The sequence below is a fragment of the Embiotoca jacksoni genome, unplaced genomic scaffold (assembly GCF_022577435.1).
Source record: "Embiotoca jacksoni isolate LCO1_2020_lvr unplaced genomic scaffold, fEmbJac1.0.p SCAF_16, whole genome shotgun sequence".
Taxonomy (NCBI): Eukaryota; Metazoa; Chordata; class Actinopteri; family Embiotocidae; genus Embiotoca; species Embiotoca jacksoni.
Genome location: NW_027185296.1, coordinates 5,393,791 through 5,414,168, shown reverse-complemented (window position 1 = coordinate 5,414,168; position 20,378 = coordinate 5,393,791). Strand labels below are relative to the sequence as shown.

The 20,378-nt window shown below is 39.4% G+C and overlaps 1 protein-coding gene across 6 annotated transcripts in view; it reads left to right on the top strand.

Moving 5' to 3' along the window:
• LOC138198793 (cytosolic carboxypeptidase 6-like) overlaps positions 1-20,378 on the top strand; it is a 289,794-nt gene that overhangs the window by 18,951 nt on the left and 250,465 nt on the right. The window contains exons 1-2 of one of the 6 annotated variants that reach the window (XM_069150423.1): positions 2,874-2,978; positions 4,370-4,492. In XM_069150423.1, coding sequence (XP_069006524.1) covers positions 2,945-2,978; positions 4,370-4,492 — 157 coding nt within the window. In that variant the 5' untranslated portion in view covers positions 2,874-2,944. The other 5 variants (XM_069150424.1, XM_069150426.1, XM_069150425.1 and 2 more) reach the window with 5 other exon arrangements.

Here is a 20,378-nt window from a genome sequence, read left to right as displayed (position 1 = left end):
TTTGATCATTTTACAGTGCAGAAGAAAGAGTATATGTCTGAAAGAATGAAAAGCAAGGCTTGAAAATACCTTTGCTGTGCCAAAGCTTCCGTTTTCCCCAAGGGGCTTTTGATACGTTCTGATGATGTGGTGTGTCCTCCAGTCACTAGCAACCCACGCTTAAAAATAGCCACAACGTAAGTTACTGTGGACTCTCTGTTTCACTGGGACAGGGATATCTACATGTAAAGCACATTCATATGTTCAGGAATCATTAGTGGTCAAATGTGTTTTTCTAAGCATATAAAAATACACTCTCTTGAGAGATAATTAAAATTGGAGATAACATGATGTGGAATGTACTTCTCTTTCATGTTATTCTGTTTTCCAGTGATGGACGTGTTCAGTGGATCTTTGATGCACTTTGCATGCATTCAGTATGTTTCTTGTCATGGTGCAGAGAGAAGAGGGGTTTACTGTTATTTTTTTCACTTTCTTTAGACATTTTCAAAGACACACTAATGTAGCACATGAAGCGTTGAAAGAAAGGGAAAGCCTTAAAATAACCTACTGTAACGTCATCAAGGTACCACAGGTATTCAAATTGTGAAGTTTTACATCTTGTTCCAACTTCCATACGGGATACCATGTGCTGTCATATCACAGTCATATATATATTTATATGTATGTATAATTGATTGATTGATTACTTATATTATTGTGTCATCCCCCTTACAGAAAAAAAAACTGAAGTTTTACAACTTGTGCACATATGTGCACAATCACATCTGGTCACATGTGATCGTATGAGTTTTGACACGTGAAATTCACGTGTTTTTTCTATAAGGGACGTAAACAATATTCTCAGCCTGAACAGACTTACAGAACACCATTATTAACAAGAACAACAGACAGAGCCAAGAAACAGCAAAAATAAAGTTTCAGCAACAAAGGTAGCCAACTTTTAAATATCAAACCTAATAAACCGTTCCATCTTGACGTCATCAGTGCACCAGAACATTTTTGGATTTTGAATGTGATTCATTCCTCAACTTCTCCTAAATCACATAATTCACACAGCCTGTCGTCCTCCTGGATATTTTTAAATCTACCAATTTCAAGGGCCAGAGGAAGGATTCCTTTTGTCAACTGTGCAATTAAAGATCTTTGATTTCTTGATAAGGTTGAGGACCACATTTTATCTTGATTTGAATTTGTGCTTGTAATCTCGGTTTTAGCAGGATATCCCTCGACCATTTTTCATTAAATCTATAAAGTTAATTTCTTCTACTTGTGTTAATATTGCATGATAAATTGTTGCTGTAAATGTATTGTAATTCAGCTTCTTCAAAAAATTGCATGAACCTCTGCAGCCCATGGTGAGTTTTGCAATTCACTCCCAAGACAAATCTTCTTATTGACCCTGTTCTCTGGCATATTGAGAAAATGATTCCACAGTCGTATTATTTCACATTTTTGCCTTATCGATCCTGGATTTTAACCCGTATTGCTCCGTACAGCCAAAGTAGGAGCGAACTTATGAACATCTAAAAAACAAACAGCTCTATTTTGTATAGCGTCAGCAATTTCACTCACACTCTATAATAATAGTTATAATGTCACAAACAAGCCAATTTCTTAATGAAATTATGGATTTCACCAAATGTGAGTTTCATCCTTGAGATCCAGTTACCTTGAGCAACCGAAGCGTTTCAACTCTACCGGAGACAGGCTGGGATCTCATCGTAAAATCAACAGCTTTCTCTCAGTTTGATAAGCACTGAGAAACAAGGGAACATGTAGCCTATCGAATTCTCTCATGCCCCACAATTCAATTTCAATCTCCCTTCTGAAAAGGAATGATTGTACCACCATAGAGCTCTTTAATTGGCATAGTGTTAAAGGAATGACATAGCATGGAGGACAGCTATTCAATTTTCAATTCTAACAAAATATTACACTGCAGCTCTGTATTCTCTTCCTGTCATCTGAGAAATAATCAGTCCGACCTATCTACTCAGCGGCCTGTTGATGTTCGCCATCAAACACAGATCACACGCACAGAAAAATCATTGCCCTCTCCCTGGTCTTTTTCATTTGGTCCTGTTACACACAGCTTATAACCTGAAAATTAGCAGCAGCCTGTATGCCTCTTGCTCCAGGAGTTGTGCGTCTGCTCATTTGATGTACTTAATCAGGTGCAGCCTTTGTAATGGGAAAGGAATAGGGCCATGCTTGATTGGCCTTGATGACATCTCTGCTCCAATTGTCGAGAAAATCTCCAGCTTTAATCAATCTGCAGGATAATTCTGAATCTCTGGCTGCTGCTTGCAATGATTGGCTTTTTCTGTGAAAATGCCATCAAAACGGGGTTTATTTCAAGTATGGCTGATATAAAACTGAGGTGTGTGCAGTGTACAGATTACATTATTCTGCTTTACTGTGGCCCGCAGAATGTAAATGTTGTCAGTTGCACACTGGCGTATAACGTTTTCATGCAGTTTGTGTTATCAGCAGGCTAAATGATTCAGTGTATTGAGAAAATGTTTGTGAAGTGACAGAGAATCACAGCTGCACCCTAAAGTTTTCCGGACAGCTTGAGACTTGGAAATAGCAGTTCATAAAATGACCTTGATCAGCATTTTTTTTTTTTTTTGCTGAACAAATGTATCCATAAATCCCATTGAGTTTATTTGCAGTATTTCATATTTATATTTTTTTTGCACTTCGATATAAGCCCTCAAGTAAAATAAATAAATAAATAAAAAAATAAAAAAATTCAGCAGCTTATTTTGACTCGGCACATTTACACGCGCTGCATTTTGTAAACACAGCACACAGGATATCTTCCTCGTGCTTAAGTTCACCGACGGAACGCGACCGCGCCGCTCTCGCGTCCTCCTGATCCGTTGCCGGGGCAACGCACCGACAGCGTCCGCCGCTTCTGTGACAGACGGAGAGGAAGATGGAGGAGAGCACTGTTAGAGACGTCGAGACCGGTGTGTAAAACACGAGCCCTTTACCGGGCTCACCCCCCCGTTCATGGCTAATGCAAGCGCCGAGGAAGCGCGTGTTTACGACCTCCCCCCCCCACCCCCCTTGTTGTCTGGCAAAATAGCATGTGCGCGTGCCCGACTCGCGGCGTGTGTCTTTTATTATTGACGCTAACGTTAAAGTGTTGCTAAGCTCTTAGCTAGCAGGTGCAAAGGATGTAAACACGAGCCGCAGCGGAAGCTCCGCTGTGTTACCGCCCGTCGGTCGACCATTAAATAAACTGCATGCGAGCAGAGGAAGCTCCCTCGCGGGAAGCACGCCGGATAGCTGCAGACTGGCGGCGGCGGCCAGCGCAGGTGTTTCGGTACCGAGGTGTACCAGCTAGCTGGGGGAACTGCTGAGCTGCTAATTAGCTAACTGTCGGTACCTGAAGTTGCTCCTGTTTTTTTTTTTGAAAGCTGGTGTTTGTCCCTTTGTCTCCTAAATTAAAGCCACAGTCCGGGAGAGACTGCCAATAAGTAATAAAACAGCACAGTGTTGAAAAAAACAACCCCTCTAATGATGTCCTAGAAATAAGTAATGGGGTCCATATACTCACAGGTACATGTGATGCAGATGCTTCTGTGCAGAAAAAGTATTTTTCTTTTTGTTCACTTTGAGAATATTTGGTGACTTTGTCACCGTTTCTACCAACAAGGCAGAACTGTCGTGAGTGTTTGGATGTTAGTGCGTTTTAACGACAGATTCATTTTACATTGTGCGAATTGAATCTTAGTTTTCAAATGTGTTATTAGGTTTGTTGCGAGCAAACAATGGTGTAAATACACAAACATTTAAACGATGTAACAATAATAACAACAAAACGACACAGGCTAGTGTCCCTATCGTCTCCTTAAGAAAGGTAAAGGTCATTTGCATTCGTTCCCTGATCACAAAAAGCTTTCCAGAAGTACTCGTACAGAAAAGAAAAAAAACAAAAGACAAAATATAAGCAAAAGTTGTTTTTTTTTTACTTTTGTTGATTTTCAAAAAGAGCAACCAAAGCCACACATTTACGCTGCATTGTGAATTAATGTCCATTAGCTCAGGTGCAGATGTTCTGTATCTTCTTATGCTTTGTTATTTATTTGTGTCACTTTATTTTGCTTTGCAGATCATCTGCTCTTTTGTTCTCAACCGTTTAATGTGAACAAAACTAATTTAAAAAAATGTCTTGTATACATCACTATTTCTAATGAGTGACATAAAACATGTATTTTTTTTTAATTTATTGTTGAAATAGGGCATGCGTACTTCAACAGTCTAACGACAAATACATTCTTTAATGCATTTTGATGCAACACATGTGAGTAAAGTGAAACTCATCCTCGTTCTATAAATTCCACTTGTTCTTCAGGCAGTGAAACAGGAGGAGAGGATGCCTTGGTGGGGAACGTGAACAAGCTGATGGTGAGCCCACCAGGATACTCAGGATCTCCTCGAAAAGGACATCTGGTTTTTGATGCTTGTTTTGAGAGTGGTGAGTAGAAAAACTAAAAGAACACCGTAATGGTGTTTAAAAAAAAAACTTGGCAGATAATGAATTGTTTTATTTGATTAGTTGTTTTTATGTTCTGGCCATATGTTATCCAAGTTTGTTGGGAAACTTTTTTTTAATGTGCAACAGCATTGTGATCACTTTGTTATCCTGTGTATAGTAACATGTATTGTATTGTATTGACATGTGACCCAGTTGCAAATAGACCAAAACTGCATTCCCTAGTCCTTTCTCCTGCAAACAACTGTTCATTTATTCAAACACAGAAGCTATTTCCACTCATTACCATCGGTCTGGATTATTATACAGCAGTACAGTACCGTATGACTTATATTAGATATGGCTGCATGAAGGCATGTACAGAGTATAGTGTTGTTGTTTATGCATTCACTCATTCTATTCTAGTCTACACACAGCCTGTGTCTGGATTTGGTGGAGACGGAATGGTAGTGGTGGTCATGCAGCAGGTATATAAACCTGTGGCGCTGAGCAAACATAACTTTCCCAAAGTATGTAGGCACAAGTCGTACTACATTAGATGTAAACAGGCAGAGCAGGGGTGGTGGGTGTGAGTATTAAGGGGAGTAGTTTTGGGACGCCATGACTGCTGTTAGAGGTGTCCACTTGATAACCTCAGTGAGATACTGCACACTCACCTTGCTGCCAAGGCTTTGTTGTAGGTTGTGTCTCACTTGGGTGTATGAGCATAGCATGCGTACTATTAGTATTGCGCCCTGTGAATTAGTGGGGTGTTTCGGATGGGAAGACAGGTAGTAATATTGACTCAGCGTGATGTTATTCTGCATTAATTTGAGTGCACTTTAAAACAGAATGAACATACAGCTATACTCTGTGTATTATACTGTAAACCTCATACACAATTCCACATGAAACCTAATGTCTGCGTTGACTTTTTATTGTTATTTTATGACTATCTTGTCATTCATATAACACTAGACTAAATAACTTTGCAGCTTTGCTGCAGTACCAACGTGGCTAAACTATACTTAGTTTTCTTAAAATTGTGATCGACTGGTTGCCTTGCCCGTCTCTTTTGTTGAGGCTAGGCATACAGTAAGATGAAGTTAATATGCTCTGGAGTCCTTTCTTAATGGCCTTTGCTTTCCAACAGCTGAATGGCATGACAATGAAAATAAAGTATGTTTTCACCATTGAAAAGGTCGGTTGCTGAGACCCACACACAGGCAAACAGTGGAGCGCACAAGTAGGCAGTGTAAATCAGGGAATCGGCAGGTCTCTGCGGGACTGAGTCTCTGTGTGGAGATTAGGTTGAGATGGCACTCAGATTTCATATTTCCAAAGATAAGCCCATTTTAGTTTCTGCAGACTGAGATGAGCTTTAACTTCACTCTGTTTACTTTCTGATGTCTGGACTTGGTTTCATTGTTATTCTCCATAGTTGGTTCTCTCTGATTTTCAACGAGCTAGAGGTCAGTTGATCACATACGACTAAGTTAGGTTGTGTTCCCAATCCAATCCTGTATGGTCATATAACGGGACAAATTAGGAAACGAGGAACTTAATCCACAGTTTTGTACCCAAACAAGAAGCATGTGAAGGTGAGTGAACGAATATATAGTGTCAGTGTGTAAAGATCTGAATATGTTACATTAGGAGGATTGTGCTTAATAAATTTTCCTTTGTTCCCAGATGACATGGCCAGAGGAGCTCAGACATTGATTAATGGGTGCTGAGCTCCCACACTGAGATCAGCTAACATATAAGTGTCTCTGGCTCCGGATGTATCTCCTGAATGATTTATGGAATTGATATTAATCTCTTTCCAGTAAATGCATTACTAAAGTTAGAATGGGGGACGAATTGATGTTTGCCAGCTGATGTCAAATTAATACCCTGTTGCTGTTTCATTTAAATATTACTGGTTTTAGTAACTTTGCTTAAAAGTTAAAGTCCAGATAGTATTTTATAATACTGCTTTTACTGTGTTCTGTACCTTCTCACTGAAGTTATGTTTTCTTCCGAGTGATCGTCCACCTAAAACTGGATGTTTTAATTTATTTACCCAAACAGTTTCTTTTACAGTAGAAGTAAAAAAGGTTTGTGGTTCAAGTGTACCAATGTGTGTTCCAACGACCGGAATGATTCTACTTGTATGTTGAGTCAACATCATTCGGCTATAATATGGTTAAATGCACTGCTTACACACTACCAGTATCTTTATTAAAAGTAACTACAATATTTTACTTTCATTAAAAGTTTATGAAATTAATTTAATGAAAAATTTAATGAAATGAAAGCTGAAATTCTTTTAAAAAGAATTGATTATGATTAAGCAACCCTCACTTGCTTTGTGTAAGTTGTGTTTGCTTTGCTAAAAACACATTTTATATGATTTATGAGGATCTATCTAAATATAAATTTAAATAGATTTATCAGTAAAATAGCATAATATAAACAGGACTTTTTGCAAAGGAAAAATAACACCAATTATAACTGGTCTGAGCTGCATAACAACAGACAGATAACATATTAACACTGTCTGTCACATTATACAGATATGCATAGGAAAGAAATTCACTCCTGGACTGATCTACTTATACATAGAACTTCTGAACACAGTACACATATTACCAGGAAGTTCTAAAAACAATCCTTGGTTAAAAACTTAAACGCTGTGCATTGAATAAGTCCATAAAAGAACAAGGTTTATTCTCTCATTGTTAAGTTGTATTACATGTCAAGGATGTACAGCAATGCAAGATGTGAAGGTCCACCTTTCTAAGAGCACACCATACTATGTTTACAGTAGATTTAGTGCCTGTGCTCACATTGATCAAATGGTATGCATAGCTACAGTATAAGCAAGGCCTGTAAAATGAGCTGCCGTTTTTCGCATATTCAGTGTGATATTTGTGATACCAGTGTCCTGGAAGGAAATTGAAGACAAGTGTGCGTTTCATGTAAATTTCTAAAAGCTATTGAATGGGTCTTTCATGACAGCCTATGTCTATTTTGCACCTCTCAAACCAGATTGAAACACGCTATTTCAAGCGCATTTCCATTAGAAATGTATGCAGACCTATAACTTAGTGAGGTTTCTTTCCTGACTCTTGATGCTATCTGCATCGCATGTACTGTGCATTTTCAAAAAGATTTTATTTTGTTGTGTTAGTACAGCACAGAATAAAATCTAATTGGTTTATTAAAATAGACATTGGTTATGTAAGCTGTTTGCAAAAGGTATAAAGACCTTATTTACATTTAGATGAGGCTTAATTCACTTTGGTGTCAGCCCTGTGCTGATCAAGTCAGTGATGGCCCAAATATTTACATGCAGTAGATGTCTCAGACAACAGGTCCTGTGACACAGAGTCATTCTGAACCATTAAAAGCTGTTTTCATACTGTGCTTAAAGATAATGTACAGTATGATGATGACCTCGACTTTGCAGTGTTTGGTTCTGTAGAACTTCAACATTTCTTTCTGATTGCTTTTGTTTACTGTGTAACCACTAATATGCCCATTTGTACTAACAGCCATATGAAAATAGAGTTTTACTTACTGAGATCATCTTTTTATGCTATGTGGGACAGTAAAAAAATAGACGATTTTGCTAATCTGTAAACATTAAGTTCTGGGCTATTGTGTATTGTGTCAAGAGGCAGAGATTCATGAAAGCGATAAAAGAAGACTAATTGTTTTTTAGAGTGAAATCCAAATGACATTCTTATCTTGTCTTGTCACATTGGTTTCGTCACACACTCCAACTGTTGACATTTTCAGCTAAGTCCCAAATTATTTTGTGAAGGCACCCTCACAATGTTGCTGACTAAAGTACCATCTCTCTCTACAAAGGATGACACTGACTATGCAGGCATATTGTTTTACTGCACCTCTGGACCGTGCACCAGATGTAATTAAGCACTCATTGATTAGTCCGACTGCTCTCTGCTGACGATGACTTGCATGGTCAAAGAAATTCCCCAGGGGTGTCAAGTGTTTAATGGGGTCCATTGATAAGCACAACTCTTAGACTCATCTGGCATTACAGTCAATTCACTCGATACAATCCAACTTATATTACAAACTGGAGAACAGATATGAACCTGCTGCTACTTCTGACAGCCAGGACCAGAATAGTCAGGGCCATATTGTGTTTTTTTTTGTCTCTCTGAGTAATTAACCTGATTTGTCTTGTCACAACTTAATATGATGAATAAGTGAAGAAAAAATATCAAATGAGAGATGTACTCGTTGTCCATTATAGCAATTGATCTGAATGAACAATGTCCATTTAATAACAGCTAATAAATGTTTTGTAAAACACACTCATATGCGCATAACAACTACTTAAGGAACAAGGCCAACTTCTGCAACACCCATTGACTACATATAAAAGTGGACGTAGCTTCTGGGTCTGAAAAATGAGTCCGATGCGGAAGTGCCATAAACTGCAATAACACCAACGGCCGCTAGGGGTTGGCTCCAAAAAGCCTCCGGCTCCATAGACTCCCATTCAACGTCTCTTGTGAAATACACAGTCAATGATTTTTTTTTCCCCACAAGTGATTATGATGTTATTAGCTAAAGTTCCTCTTTCTTATCGGTTGTATGGTAGTCCATCTGAAAATGTTCCCATCATTTATTAGAAAATAAGCCTCAAAAAGCCATGGTTTTGGTGGCGTGTCTGGTTGATTGACAGGCCTGTGGTGCAGTCAAGTTTCTGCTATCGGTGGGCGGTACGTAGTATTGTTGGATTTCCAAACAGATTGAGTCAGATCCACCGCTTGTTCCTCCCCATCCTGTCAAAAAATGATCACTTCTGGCTCCGAACTACTGAGATGGGAAAGGCCAGCATCCGAACTCGAGGGCTATTAACGGCCGTTCACAAACCAGTGGGTGACTTCACTGTTGGTTGCTGCTTGGGCACACCTCATTAGATATTTTAAGTAATCCCGTGTTTTGTTTTGCATATGTCTTCTTCCAAATGACTGTTTTTTTAGTTGTTGTTTTTTGTGAAAACATTGTTTTGTTTTGAGATGAAGTTATTATTCATTAGGAGTAAATGTTTGCCATGGGCCAGATGATCATCAGAGTATAACTCAAAAGGAAGCCAATACCTACAAACGCTTTCTCTATATTAAGGTTTTCACTACTCACCAGTATAGACTGATCTCCAGAACTTCATGGATTTGCTCTGCAGATTTTAAACTGCCCTCAGTTATGATAATTGATAAAGAAATATTTTCTCTATTTTTGAGATAGTGGAAAAACATAAAATAAATAAAAAAAAGGCTGTCAGAAGATGAGTAATGAGGATAAGTAGATGTGGAAGAAAATACTCTCACTGCTCACTGCTGATGAAGGTTTTTTTGTTTTTCCCTTTTCCCTTTAAGTTTATTTTTCCTTTCTTTCAGCCCCGAACAGTGTATTTAATCTGTCCGACCTTATCTTCTCCCAGAAACTGTCATGATGCAGTTGCACAGACTCTCTGAAAAATGACTGATTAAAGTCACAGCTCAAGCAAAATTTACCGAGCAATGACAGCGATGGAAACCGAGAGCGAGAAAGAGATGGTTGGGAAGAGAAGATGAACTACAGAAGAAAGGCATAATATGGGTATTGTGTGTGTGTGTGTGTGTGTGTGTGGGGGGGGGGGGGGGTGGTTGGTTGGTGCTCTGGAGCTGGTGTAGGGAGAGTGCAGTCAAGATTGTCAGAAGATATTTATATACTCCAGAGTGCCCCATGAATCAGGATAGTTGAGTTTTCATTGATTAAAGAAGAGGGAAACGTTTTTACAATCAAGCCAGATGCTCAGAACGAGTGGCTTGGAGAGGCCTCAGCTTGCTGCAGTATACAGCGCTCTGCCTCGCCTCGCCTCCCTCTCTGACAGAACAACCAAGAAGGAGACGCAGCCCAAGGATGAAAACACGTCTTTTTTTTGTTTTTGTTAATGCCTGTTTTTTGTACTCAACATGAGCACAATGTAGAAATGTATTGACGCTAATCTCCCCCCACATGAACATACTGCTCGGTATTGTATATTGGCCGTCGTATGGCCGTTTGATGGTATGATTTTTGACTTTTGTTTAGCTCACTGACCTTAGACTGCTCTCTCTTATGGGCTTTCCAAAAGAAGATCCATTCGTCTGAGTGGGAGGGAGTACTCCTGACATCTGATGTATTGAGAGGCACTCCCAGTCTCTCTGTCTCTCTTACATGTCCTTGGCAGCGGAGAAGCTTCACTGCTCAAATCACTAAATGGCCTCTCCAGTTTTCCCTTTTAGCAGTTTTCTCTCCTCTCTCTTTCCTTTAAGTCGGAACAGAGTATGGAGATAAATTTGAGGTGTCTTGGGACTGTTGGCAAGACCATTGCTTTTGATTTATGCTATTTATTGGCCATTTGTATCCATAAGAGATTAGTCTTTATTATTATTGGTTTTTTTTTTTTTATTTTTTTTTTATCATCGTCATATCCTATCTGTGACTTTCTCCAGGCATATATTGGCAGTTTTATTTCTCTCTTCATGCTATTCCATGTGATGTGAGTTGGGGGTGTCTTATACTGGCTTAACCCTGAGGGGAACTTCTATCTTTAAAGCACCACTTATATTTTTTTCTTTATTAACACAAGGATCAAATCAGGGCTGAACCGTATGGACCACAACTCATAATTCAGTTGTTTTAGGTTGAATGCTTATAGACGTTATATATCTCTGTATTTTCGACCAAGTTTGCTAAATATTCATTCATAAGTTAAAGCCACATATGAGATGACACAAGCAGGTTTATTAAAACAGATAATGAGTAAGAAAACAGACCTATTTCTGAGAATGCTCCTCAGTTGTTCTGAACATCAATAACAGGGTGACGTGCTGCGGTAAGCGTGATGTCTCATTTCAGCGTTCATGTGATACTGTGGTTTGGTGCCCTGTCTCTATCCAGTTAATTTGCCCTATTCTTTATTCCATCGGCCAATGACTCCACTGTACATTTGAACTTGCACGAGTATGCTCAAGCACTCGTAGCGCTCTCCTTTCAGCAACTTTCTCCCTGATGACTTCCGATCTGCTAGTTACCTTAGATCAACTGTTAGCGATGGCTCTTTCCTACTCTTCTACTCTCTCTCGGTAGCTGTGTTTTATGTTAAGTTATTCCTCTGCCTTCGGTACATTTAAAAAAATGTAGTCTATTTGTCACGTTGAAAGCGAGGTTCAGTGAATTGGAATTGGCTCCACACCATGAAAACCCAATCGTTAGATGCTATAGTTAGCCAGTCCTCGGTAGCTGGTGCGAGCTAAATTAACGAAGTGCCGTCTCTCGCCCAAACTCCCAAACAACCGGGAAGCAAGGGTGGCTCGGTGGCTGTCTGAAGTCAGCATCGCTGTAAACAGAAAGCCCCGATTTACCACCAACTATTTCCGCAGAGCTGCACGGAGAGACGAAGAGATGCAAACACTGGCATGGCTTTATGGAAGCGAAAGGATTATGTAAGACAACATCTGTTTTAATGATATAAACTGGATTGTCTCATCCTATATCTCGTTTGAAAATATATCAATATACCTTAAAAAGTTCATGTGGCCCAGCTCTATATCAAATGACCTACTTAAAGGTGAAATTCTTCGCTTGTAGAAACAAACCCATGCAGAACCTGTATGACCTGTCGCTGAAGTTCCTCTCAGCCCACAAACAGGTATAGTTGGAGACTGAACATTAGATTCATCTTTCTCAGGCGGACACACACATGACTTTAAACGAATGCCGATATTCTTTTTCATCTGCTGGATGTGTAAAAAGGCAACTTTTTGCAAAGCTCATCATATTCATGTAAAAGGTTGATAGCATGCTGATGTTGTGTTAACATGTTGCTTTTGCTGCCATCTAGTAGTCAAAAATTGGTTAGTGCTGGTATAATGAATTAACATACAACTATTACTCAGCAAAATGTTCTTTATTTCTCTTCTATCCTAATTTTTTACATCCGTGCAGAACGAACAATCTAAGACTCGTGAAAACCACAGACACAGACTATCTGCTTTTACCTCATGGCGTCATGGGGCTTGACAGAGTGTTTGGCCATGGGAGGTGAGAAGTGATAGCAGTAGCAGTGCATGAAATGCAGAGCGATAATTCTGTCTGACATTCGTGCCTTTTGCATATGGTCACGTCTAATCACTGAGCGAACACATTGGCTCGGTTGTGCTGGTCAGAGATTTCAGGAAGTAGTACAAACAACCTCAGTGTTTTGTAAGTTAATTGATGATGGCGCTGATATGAGCCGTACATAGGAGACCCAGCCAGTACCTCATCTTCTCAAAATGTCACCAAATGCTAGCAGCAGCAAACTGTTTTGGACATTTTTGAGTAATGAAAGGATTTGATTATCGACTGTATACACCACGGGGCTGGGAGATTTGTAAAGGTTGAAGAATATTCAGATACGGGATATAGTAAGACATTTTGTAACATGAAAAATGCCATTACTGTTACTTCGTCTGCGTAGAAGGATGCCGTGTTACACAAACAGGTTCAACTTTGTTGTTGGTTTTAAATTCCAGCTTTCGGCTATTTTGGGTTCCAAATGTACTTTGGTACATCACTATTCATTGGCTCAGGGCCTGCCTCGAGCATCGTGATACAAGTCTGCCGTAAGTGAACATTACTGCAACCAGATTTCTGCATTGCACAAGTGGTGCACGCGCACAAGGCTCCAGTGATTCATCCAGTAATTCATTTCCAAGCAATTCCTGACGCCATAAACACAGTTTCAGAGCAGACGTCTCATTTTTCATCCGCGGCAAGACTGTACAGTTTGGGAAAATGGCGAGGATTTGTAATGCTTTACCAGTTCATGTTTTTCAAGCTGCCTCTGTTTATTCTGCTGATTTATGTAGAAAACCTCGCTCTGAGATGAGCTTCATTGATGTGCCAGGGTTTGTTTGATAACACAAATTCATGTTCAGAATATACTTATACAGTGGAGGGTGAAATACTGACAGGAGCAGAATTTTGAAAGAATGCATTTTGGTGTGAATCCAGGCAGCTATCTTGTAGGTCTACTGCTCAAAGTAAACAATATTGAAATTCACTCCTTGGGACCTGATACTGTTATCAGGATTTTTTTTTTTTCAGGGACATTTCAGACAGCTCTTATTAGCAAATATGCTGGAATATGCTACATTTTTTAGAGAGACTAAAATATAGTCTGGTCTAGTTTTTTTATAAGCACTCCATTCGTGCTTTTCTAAAATATATTTTGTTGATCATTCATATATATATATATATATATATATATATATATATATATGTATATATATATATATATATATATATATATATATATATATATATATATATATATATATGTATATATACTGTATGTATATACTGTAGTATATAACCACTATAGGCAATAAATAGCTACTGGAATTTTAAGTACAACCAGCCTACAAATACATTTTCAAAAAATTGGTTTCTTGAAAATCTGCTGAATATACATTGACTTATAGATGAAACAAAAAAATATTCATAGCTACAATTTTCACAATGCATTATGTTAAACATGCATTATTTGACTTGGGTATCACAGAACAAGTTGTAATGCATTTTTAACATACTATGACATTTATAAGTTGATATGGTAGATGTGTTCACAAACAGCTGCTTATTTACACATCCAGCAAACATAGAACAACATCAGGGTTTTCCTACAATTATCACACGAAGGAGCAGCACCCAGGTGTTTTTTTCCACAGCACCTAAGTAATTATAGGCCTACCAGTGTAATTGTTTTTATGGCAGACTTGGCCGATTTTTAAGCAATAATTGAAATATAAAAGTCCAGAATTATGTTAAAATACAAAGTTTTGAGTCAAATAAGAGGAAAACCCTAAACATTCCCATTATTTCAGAGTTGTGTTTCTGGTCACCTGATGAATGGAAATAGAATATTCAATGTCCTTTTAGCTCTGCTTTGTTCCTCACTAACTCATAAAGAAACTACTGGGCTTTTGGCTGCTAAAGGCTAAAGGTTCACCATCTTGTCGCTAACTTTGTGCGTCTGTTGTGTGGTGCTGGACAGCCAATGTATAATGGGCTCATCAGAGCTTCGTCTGAGAACAGCTCTGTGTCTGCCATTGACAGTGATGACCAAGTCAATTTAGTTTTAGGCTATAAAACCAAAACCATGAGCTGTAAGATTCCAAAACACTGTGTTGAGCCAAGGGGAACTGCAGAGTCTGGTGATGATTCTGTGTGGATTTTTCTCTGATGGTGGCTCCCATCACTTTTCATCATTGGCGTAAACATATTTATCACTGCACCTTAAGGAGACATCTTTCTGTGCTAGTGTCTTTTTAAGATAACTAAAAGATTGTTGGACTCCATCAGTAAAATGAATTCAGGCTTAGGTATTTATTAATTCTGAATATATTCTGCACCCTCAGTAGTATAGAAAGATGCATTTTCATGTTTAAGAGTAGCACAAGGTAAACATTTTATAAGTTATTGAAAATGCTTTGATAGAATATCTTTCATTTTTGATTCATCATCATATTTGTACAAACAAAAACAAACCCTGAAATATATTTAACTACAGCTTGAATCTAAATTTAACAACTATTCGCCACTGACTTGCGCTTAATTGGTAGAGAATCTCTCAGTGGTTCTGTTGATGAGGTTTCCGTCCTATCCTACTGTTACTACTGTAACCACAGCAGAATGCTAAGATTCAAAGATGTCTGCAGTCCTTTCTTCTTAAATTATGTGACTCCACTTATCATCTCTGCATCATGAACTTGGCATCGTCTGAAACCTCCTGCCGAGATGGAAAAACTTCCTTCCAAAAAGCTCCCTGCGCTCTTCTTCTCTGTTGAATTATGTCTAAATTGAATTACCAAGTAATGTCTCATAATCTCCCATATCCGATGGTATGAAAAGGGATTAGGTTGTCATAGGATGAATTTGCTTTTATGGTATATTCTAGAAAAAAAAAAGAAAAAAAATTTCTATTTGTACTTTGTGACTTTGTCATATATATATTTATAGCTCCATATCTTAATTTCTCTTAATTGCGTGATGGTTGGGTGCAGAGCCTGGCAAAATGATTGCTGAAACACTCCCTGATCTTCTGCCAAGCCTTTTGAATGGTGTTCAGCACTGCTTTTTCCTGGTTTTTATTTTTTCCTGTCATTTTCTGTTCTTTCTGACAGTAGCAGCACTTAGTGTAATTCCTGAGACAAAAATGCTGTTCCACAATGACAGATTTCCTCTACATTGCCCCTAACTGTTGAAAACCCCACCGTGGGATGTACAGACAGACATCCTCTCTGGATTTTTCCCAGACTCTTAGACTCACTCTTGTCACTTTATCCTTTAGCCTGTTAAATATGGACCCATCTGATTATCACAGACAACACTGGACTGGTCAAGCAATTAAATACAGGAAAACACCTCTTGCAAAGTAAATTACCCAAGGGATTCTGGACATTACAACCGTTATAAGTCAGAGCAGTGGTCCTTCCTTCGAACAAATACTGCCAAATTCATGTCGAGATCCATTTACTGCTATACTGGATAAAAAGGGTTGTACATCATTCGAGAAGCTGCAACTCAGGTTTATTTTTTGCTCTTGAATGAGAAGACATGGGCACTTTAGAAAAAGAAAAAAAAGTAAATTCTTAGACCAGCAGACTTTCTTTTTGCCTGATTTTCATGCTTTTTCAGTGACCTGGATTTTCTGTGCTACTTTGATTTTTTTTTTCTTGCTGACCTATTGGTTATTGGCAAGTGATTTCTTGCCTCCCTTGTTTCCCTTCTTTTCTTGCATCGGCTCCCTGTGTTCCTGAACTCATTACAGAGCAATCAGCCCCAGGCGTTGAAGTGTGCACCCAGAGGGAGCAATAACTGTAAATAAACACTACTGCAGGCTCTCCGATAACATGTTACCAAGATGATAACAGCCCTTCTTAGCAGCCCTGTTGACCTTCTCCCTGCCTTAGGCTTGCGAAGGACTCCTCAGCTCCCTGCGCTTTTATCTCAAAACTCTCCTCTACCACTGGAAGTGCTACTGAGGAGAGGAAAGGAAAAGACGGAGTTACACCGAGAGAAGAAAGAAAAGAGGAGAGTGCATGGAGACGAAGACACAATACAAGACTGAACAACAAAGAGCTGACCTGGGCAGCTGCCCCTCTGCCATTGGCGCCACCTCCTCTGTCTGTTTTCAGTCTTTGAAGGGCTCAACATAATTAACTTGTTAAAAGATAGCATGAAATTGGTACAGACTTGTATTTACTCAGTGGCCACCAACACACAGTACACACAAAAAGGAAAAGATAAAGAGCGAGAGTGACGGACAGATGGGTGGACAGAAGGAAAGTGACATAGAAGATGGGAACCCAGCAATGGCAGTGCCCGAGTTCTGATAAAACCATCATTCAGCGAGCTAACCTGCCGTTTTAGGCTTGAGAAACAGATGAAGGTGAAGATTGCAATTCCTCATGGTTCACTTCCCAATACTAATGCAGAGCGTCTGACAGTAGCATGTCCAGAGCTGTGGGGCTAAAGCACTGTCTGGATGAGATTGATAATACAATTAAGCCAGTCCCAGTATAAATGCATCACTATGACCCATTACTACACCAACCGCTTCAGATGGAGCATATGAGTCTAGCTCTAGGGCCTTTTGGAAGGAAAAAAACACAATTATAAAAGGCTAGCTAGAAAATGTGTTCTCTTTAGAATGTGCAGGCAGGCCTGTACATCATCAGATATGTGTGGGCTGCCTGCATATCTCACTGCTGTCCTCGGGCCCAGCTTTCTTCGTCTATATTGAAACGAGGAGCTCACTGGAGCATAGATGGACTCATAACAATATGATTTTTTTCCCCTTATTGTCCCTTCTTATTGTCTGCTCTTATCCCGGTTTTGTTGTATATTCAGATTATTTTCACAACAAATTTCCACATTATGTTTGCAAATACACGTAGAGTCTGTGTGTGTGTGTGTGTGTGTGTGTGTGTGTGTGTGCGTGTGTGTGTGCGTGCGTGTGTGTGTGCGTGTGTGTGCGTGTGTGTGTGCGTGTGCGTCCATGCATGTCTGTTGCTGTAGAAGACATCAGGCAAGAGTCTTCTAATATTAGATTTGAATGAAAATACTTTTTTATATATTCAGTATAATATTCTGTCATCCACAGAACTCCCAGTCAGGGTTGTAGTTTTATTAACAGAACATTTTCGTAGTAAAGTGAAAGGCAAACATTCAGAACTAAGTACCATCGTGGTTTTATTTGGTGTTGTTAAGGGGTTTCTGTAAAAACATTGCTGCTCATCCCGGGCGCGTAGGTCTGATGCACTTTATTAGATGGTGATGAACTTAGTTTGTATTATTCCTTTTCTGTGAAGGCAGATGTTTTTGCATTTTTTAACAGTGTGCATCACCTGTCTGTATTGTGTCAGATTTATAGTAATCTCGTCCCATTTTATTATATCATCCTCTTTGTGGTGAAACACACCATGTTTTATACATAGCAGCTCTTTACATTGGCTTGTCACGTGACTTTGGAACAGTTGCTTCTTGTAGCTGTAAGACAAATGTATTAAAGAAAGGAGCGCACATCTCTCCTGTGTCGCTGTCTGACTTTGGATTATCCCTAAAACAATAGCATAAGGTGCATTTCGCTAACTCAACCACCCCTGTTGTGTCTATTCGGGGATATTGGTTGATCGTGCCTAAGTACGGGCACATGCTTGATTAGGAAACGGTTTGATTCTGTAAAGAGATTGATCATTAGTAAATTTTTAAGCAATGTACCTTTAGTACTACTTCAAACTTTAAAATGTTCCTGTCAACAATTTTTTTCTGTCATGATTAATGTTTATATAAGTCCTTATTTAGCAACACAATTCTGTCTCCATTTTCACGCAGACATGTTTCTGTGCTGATTCATGGCAGAAGGATCCATCCCAGCACTCACATGTGGCTTTGCTGCTGGGAAAAAAAAGTATAGTCATTAAAGCTAAACGTGACATTCAGGATGAAGCTATGATTTGTTTAAGATTGAAACGCTCGTTTTACTTTCAGGTGAATGTTGTTGTCTGAAAGTATCCCAATACACAGTCGTGGAAAACCACAATAATCTACAACTCAATTTACAATTTACACCCTTTTAAGTCTTTATGACATGCTAAGCTTGCTAGCTGAAGCTCATATTTACTGTACAGACATGAGGATTGTATTAATCTAACCCTCAAACAAACCCTACAAAGGTATTTTCCAAAGGTTAGAACTAGTCCTTTAAGTGAAAATAATCTTTACTCATCCTTTTACGTTTATAAGATAGGCTGCTGTTTATTATACCTGTTAGGTAGTTAGGTTTTGTAAAGCTGGAGGTGACCTCTTTAATCTTGCCTGCAGATGAAGTGATAAGGCATCAGGGGAGAAGGCCTGCTTTGAGAAGTCATGAGGCAGGAGATTGATGTTGCCTCGGTGACAACTTGCCTTTAGATGAGACGGAGAGAGAGACCGAGTAAAACCAGACGTTTAGCTGCAGGTCTGAACCGAGCCTCCTTCACTATGGCTGTCGCTGCTGCTGGCTGGAATCAATTCTATCTTTATCAGTCCCCTCTTCTGTGTCCAGGAATCCTCCTCAAACCGCAGAGCAGCCGGGGGGAAAACTGATGTGTTTTCCAATAATTAAATGGGACACAACAAAAAATAAGTTTAAAAAGGTGCCTGGCTGCTCTCCCTCAGCAGTACTGACCTCTTTTAATCTCTCGTCTGGTTCTTAAACACAGTTGTAGCATTGTTTATGCCAGCCAAAATAAATTGAATTTATTATCTAACGTGAGTAAGAGTATACAGTCTGGATTATGGGAGTTGCATTATATTTGAGTAAAAGTTGCATACGTTTGGAATTGTAATACACAGAGGTTGATTTTGGTCTGCTCTGCCTCCACTTTAGGCATCACCAAGGGGCTGTTCATTTTGGTAGAGCTGAACTAATTGCTGTGAGAAACATTCATTCTTTTATCAAATGTATTTAATGTGGTCCAGATTATGGAGACTTTACATGATTAAACCTGTGTGTGAAAATATGCAAGGTTTAGGACATGACAGCTCACTTGTCTGCTAAGTAGGAAGCACTGTAACCACAAAGTCTTATTTCATTTTGAAACAACTGCCTATTACTATTCTAATGGCTGGCTGTGTGAGCGAGTCTCACCTCAGGCCTGAGGCAGGCTGGCCTGCCGCTGCTGTACGATGATCCATCTGCATGGCAGAAACCATCCATCCAGTGGATAGCTACAGGCTGCAGGCCGGCCCATTGTGTGGGCTGAGCACTGTGACTGCTCCCTCTTGTACCTCCGTAATGGGATTACATTAGCCAGGTTCTTCCGCACCCTCTCCAGCTCTCTCTTTCTCTTCTCTTCTCTTCTCTTCTCACACACACACACACACACACACACACACACACACACACACACACACACACACACACACACACACGCACACACACGCACACACACACACACACGCTTCCTTGGGAGCCCATGTGTGCATGACTGACTGTCCACTTGGCCAACTCATGTTTGCACCCTGCTTTACTTGCCTAGGCCCTGTGTAATGATGCAGGTTTCAGACCCATTTTACTGATACTTTTTTTTTTAGCACAATCATATAGTGCTTGTTGATTTCCACCTCTATTGTAAAATATTCCCAGGGTTCGACATAATCGATGGCCCATTAGTCATTTCATGCATGGCAAGTTGAATGAGACAGTGACGCCCAAATCGTGATGAAAGCGTGTTTTTAGATGATGTCATCGTTTTCAAGACTGCGACCAATGAAATGCATCGGGTTACGCTGAATTACATGTGGTAAAGAT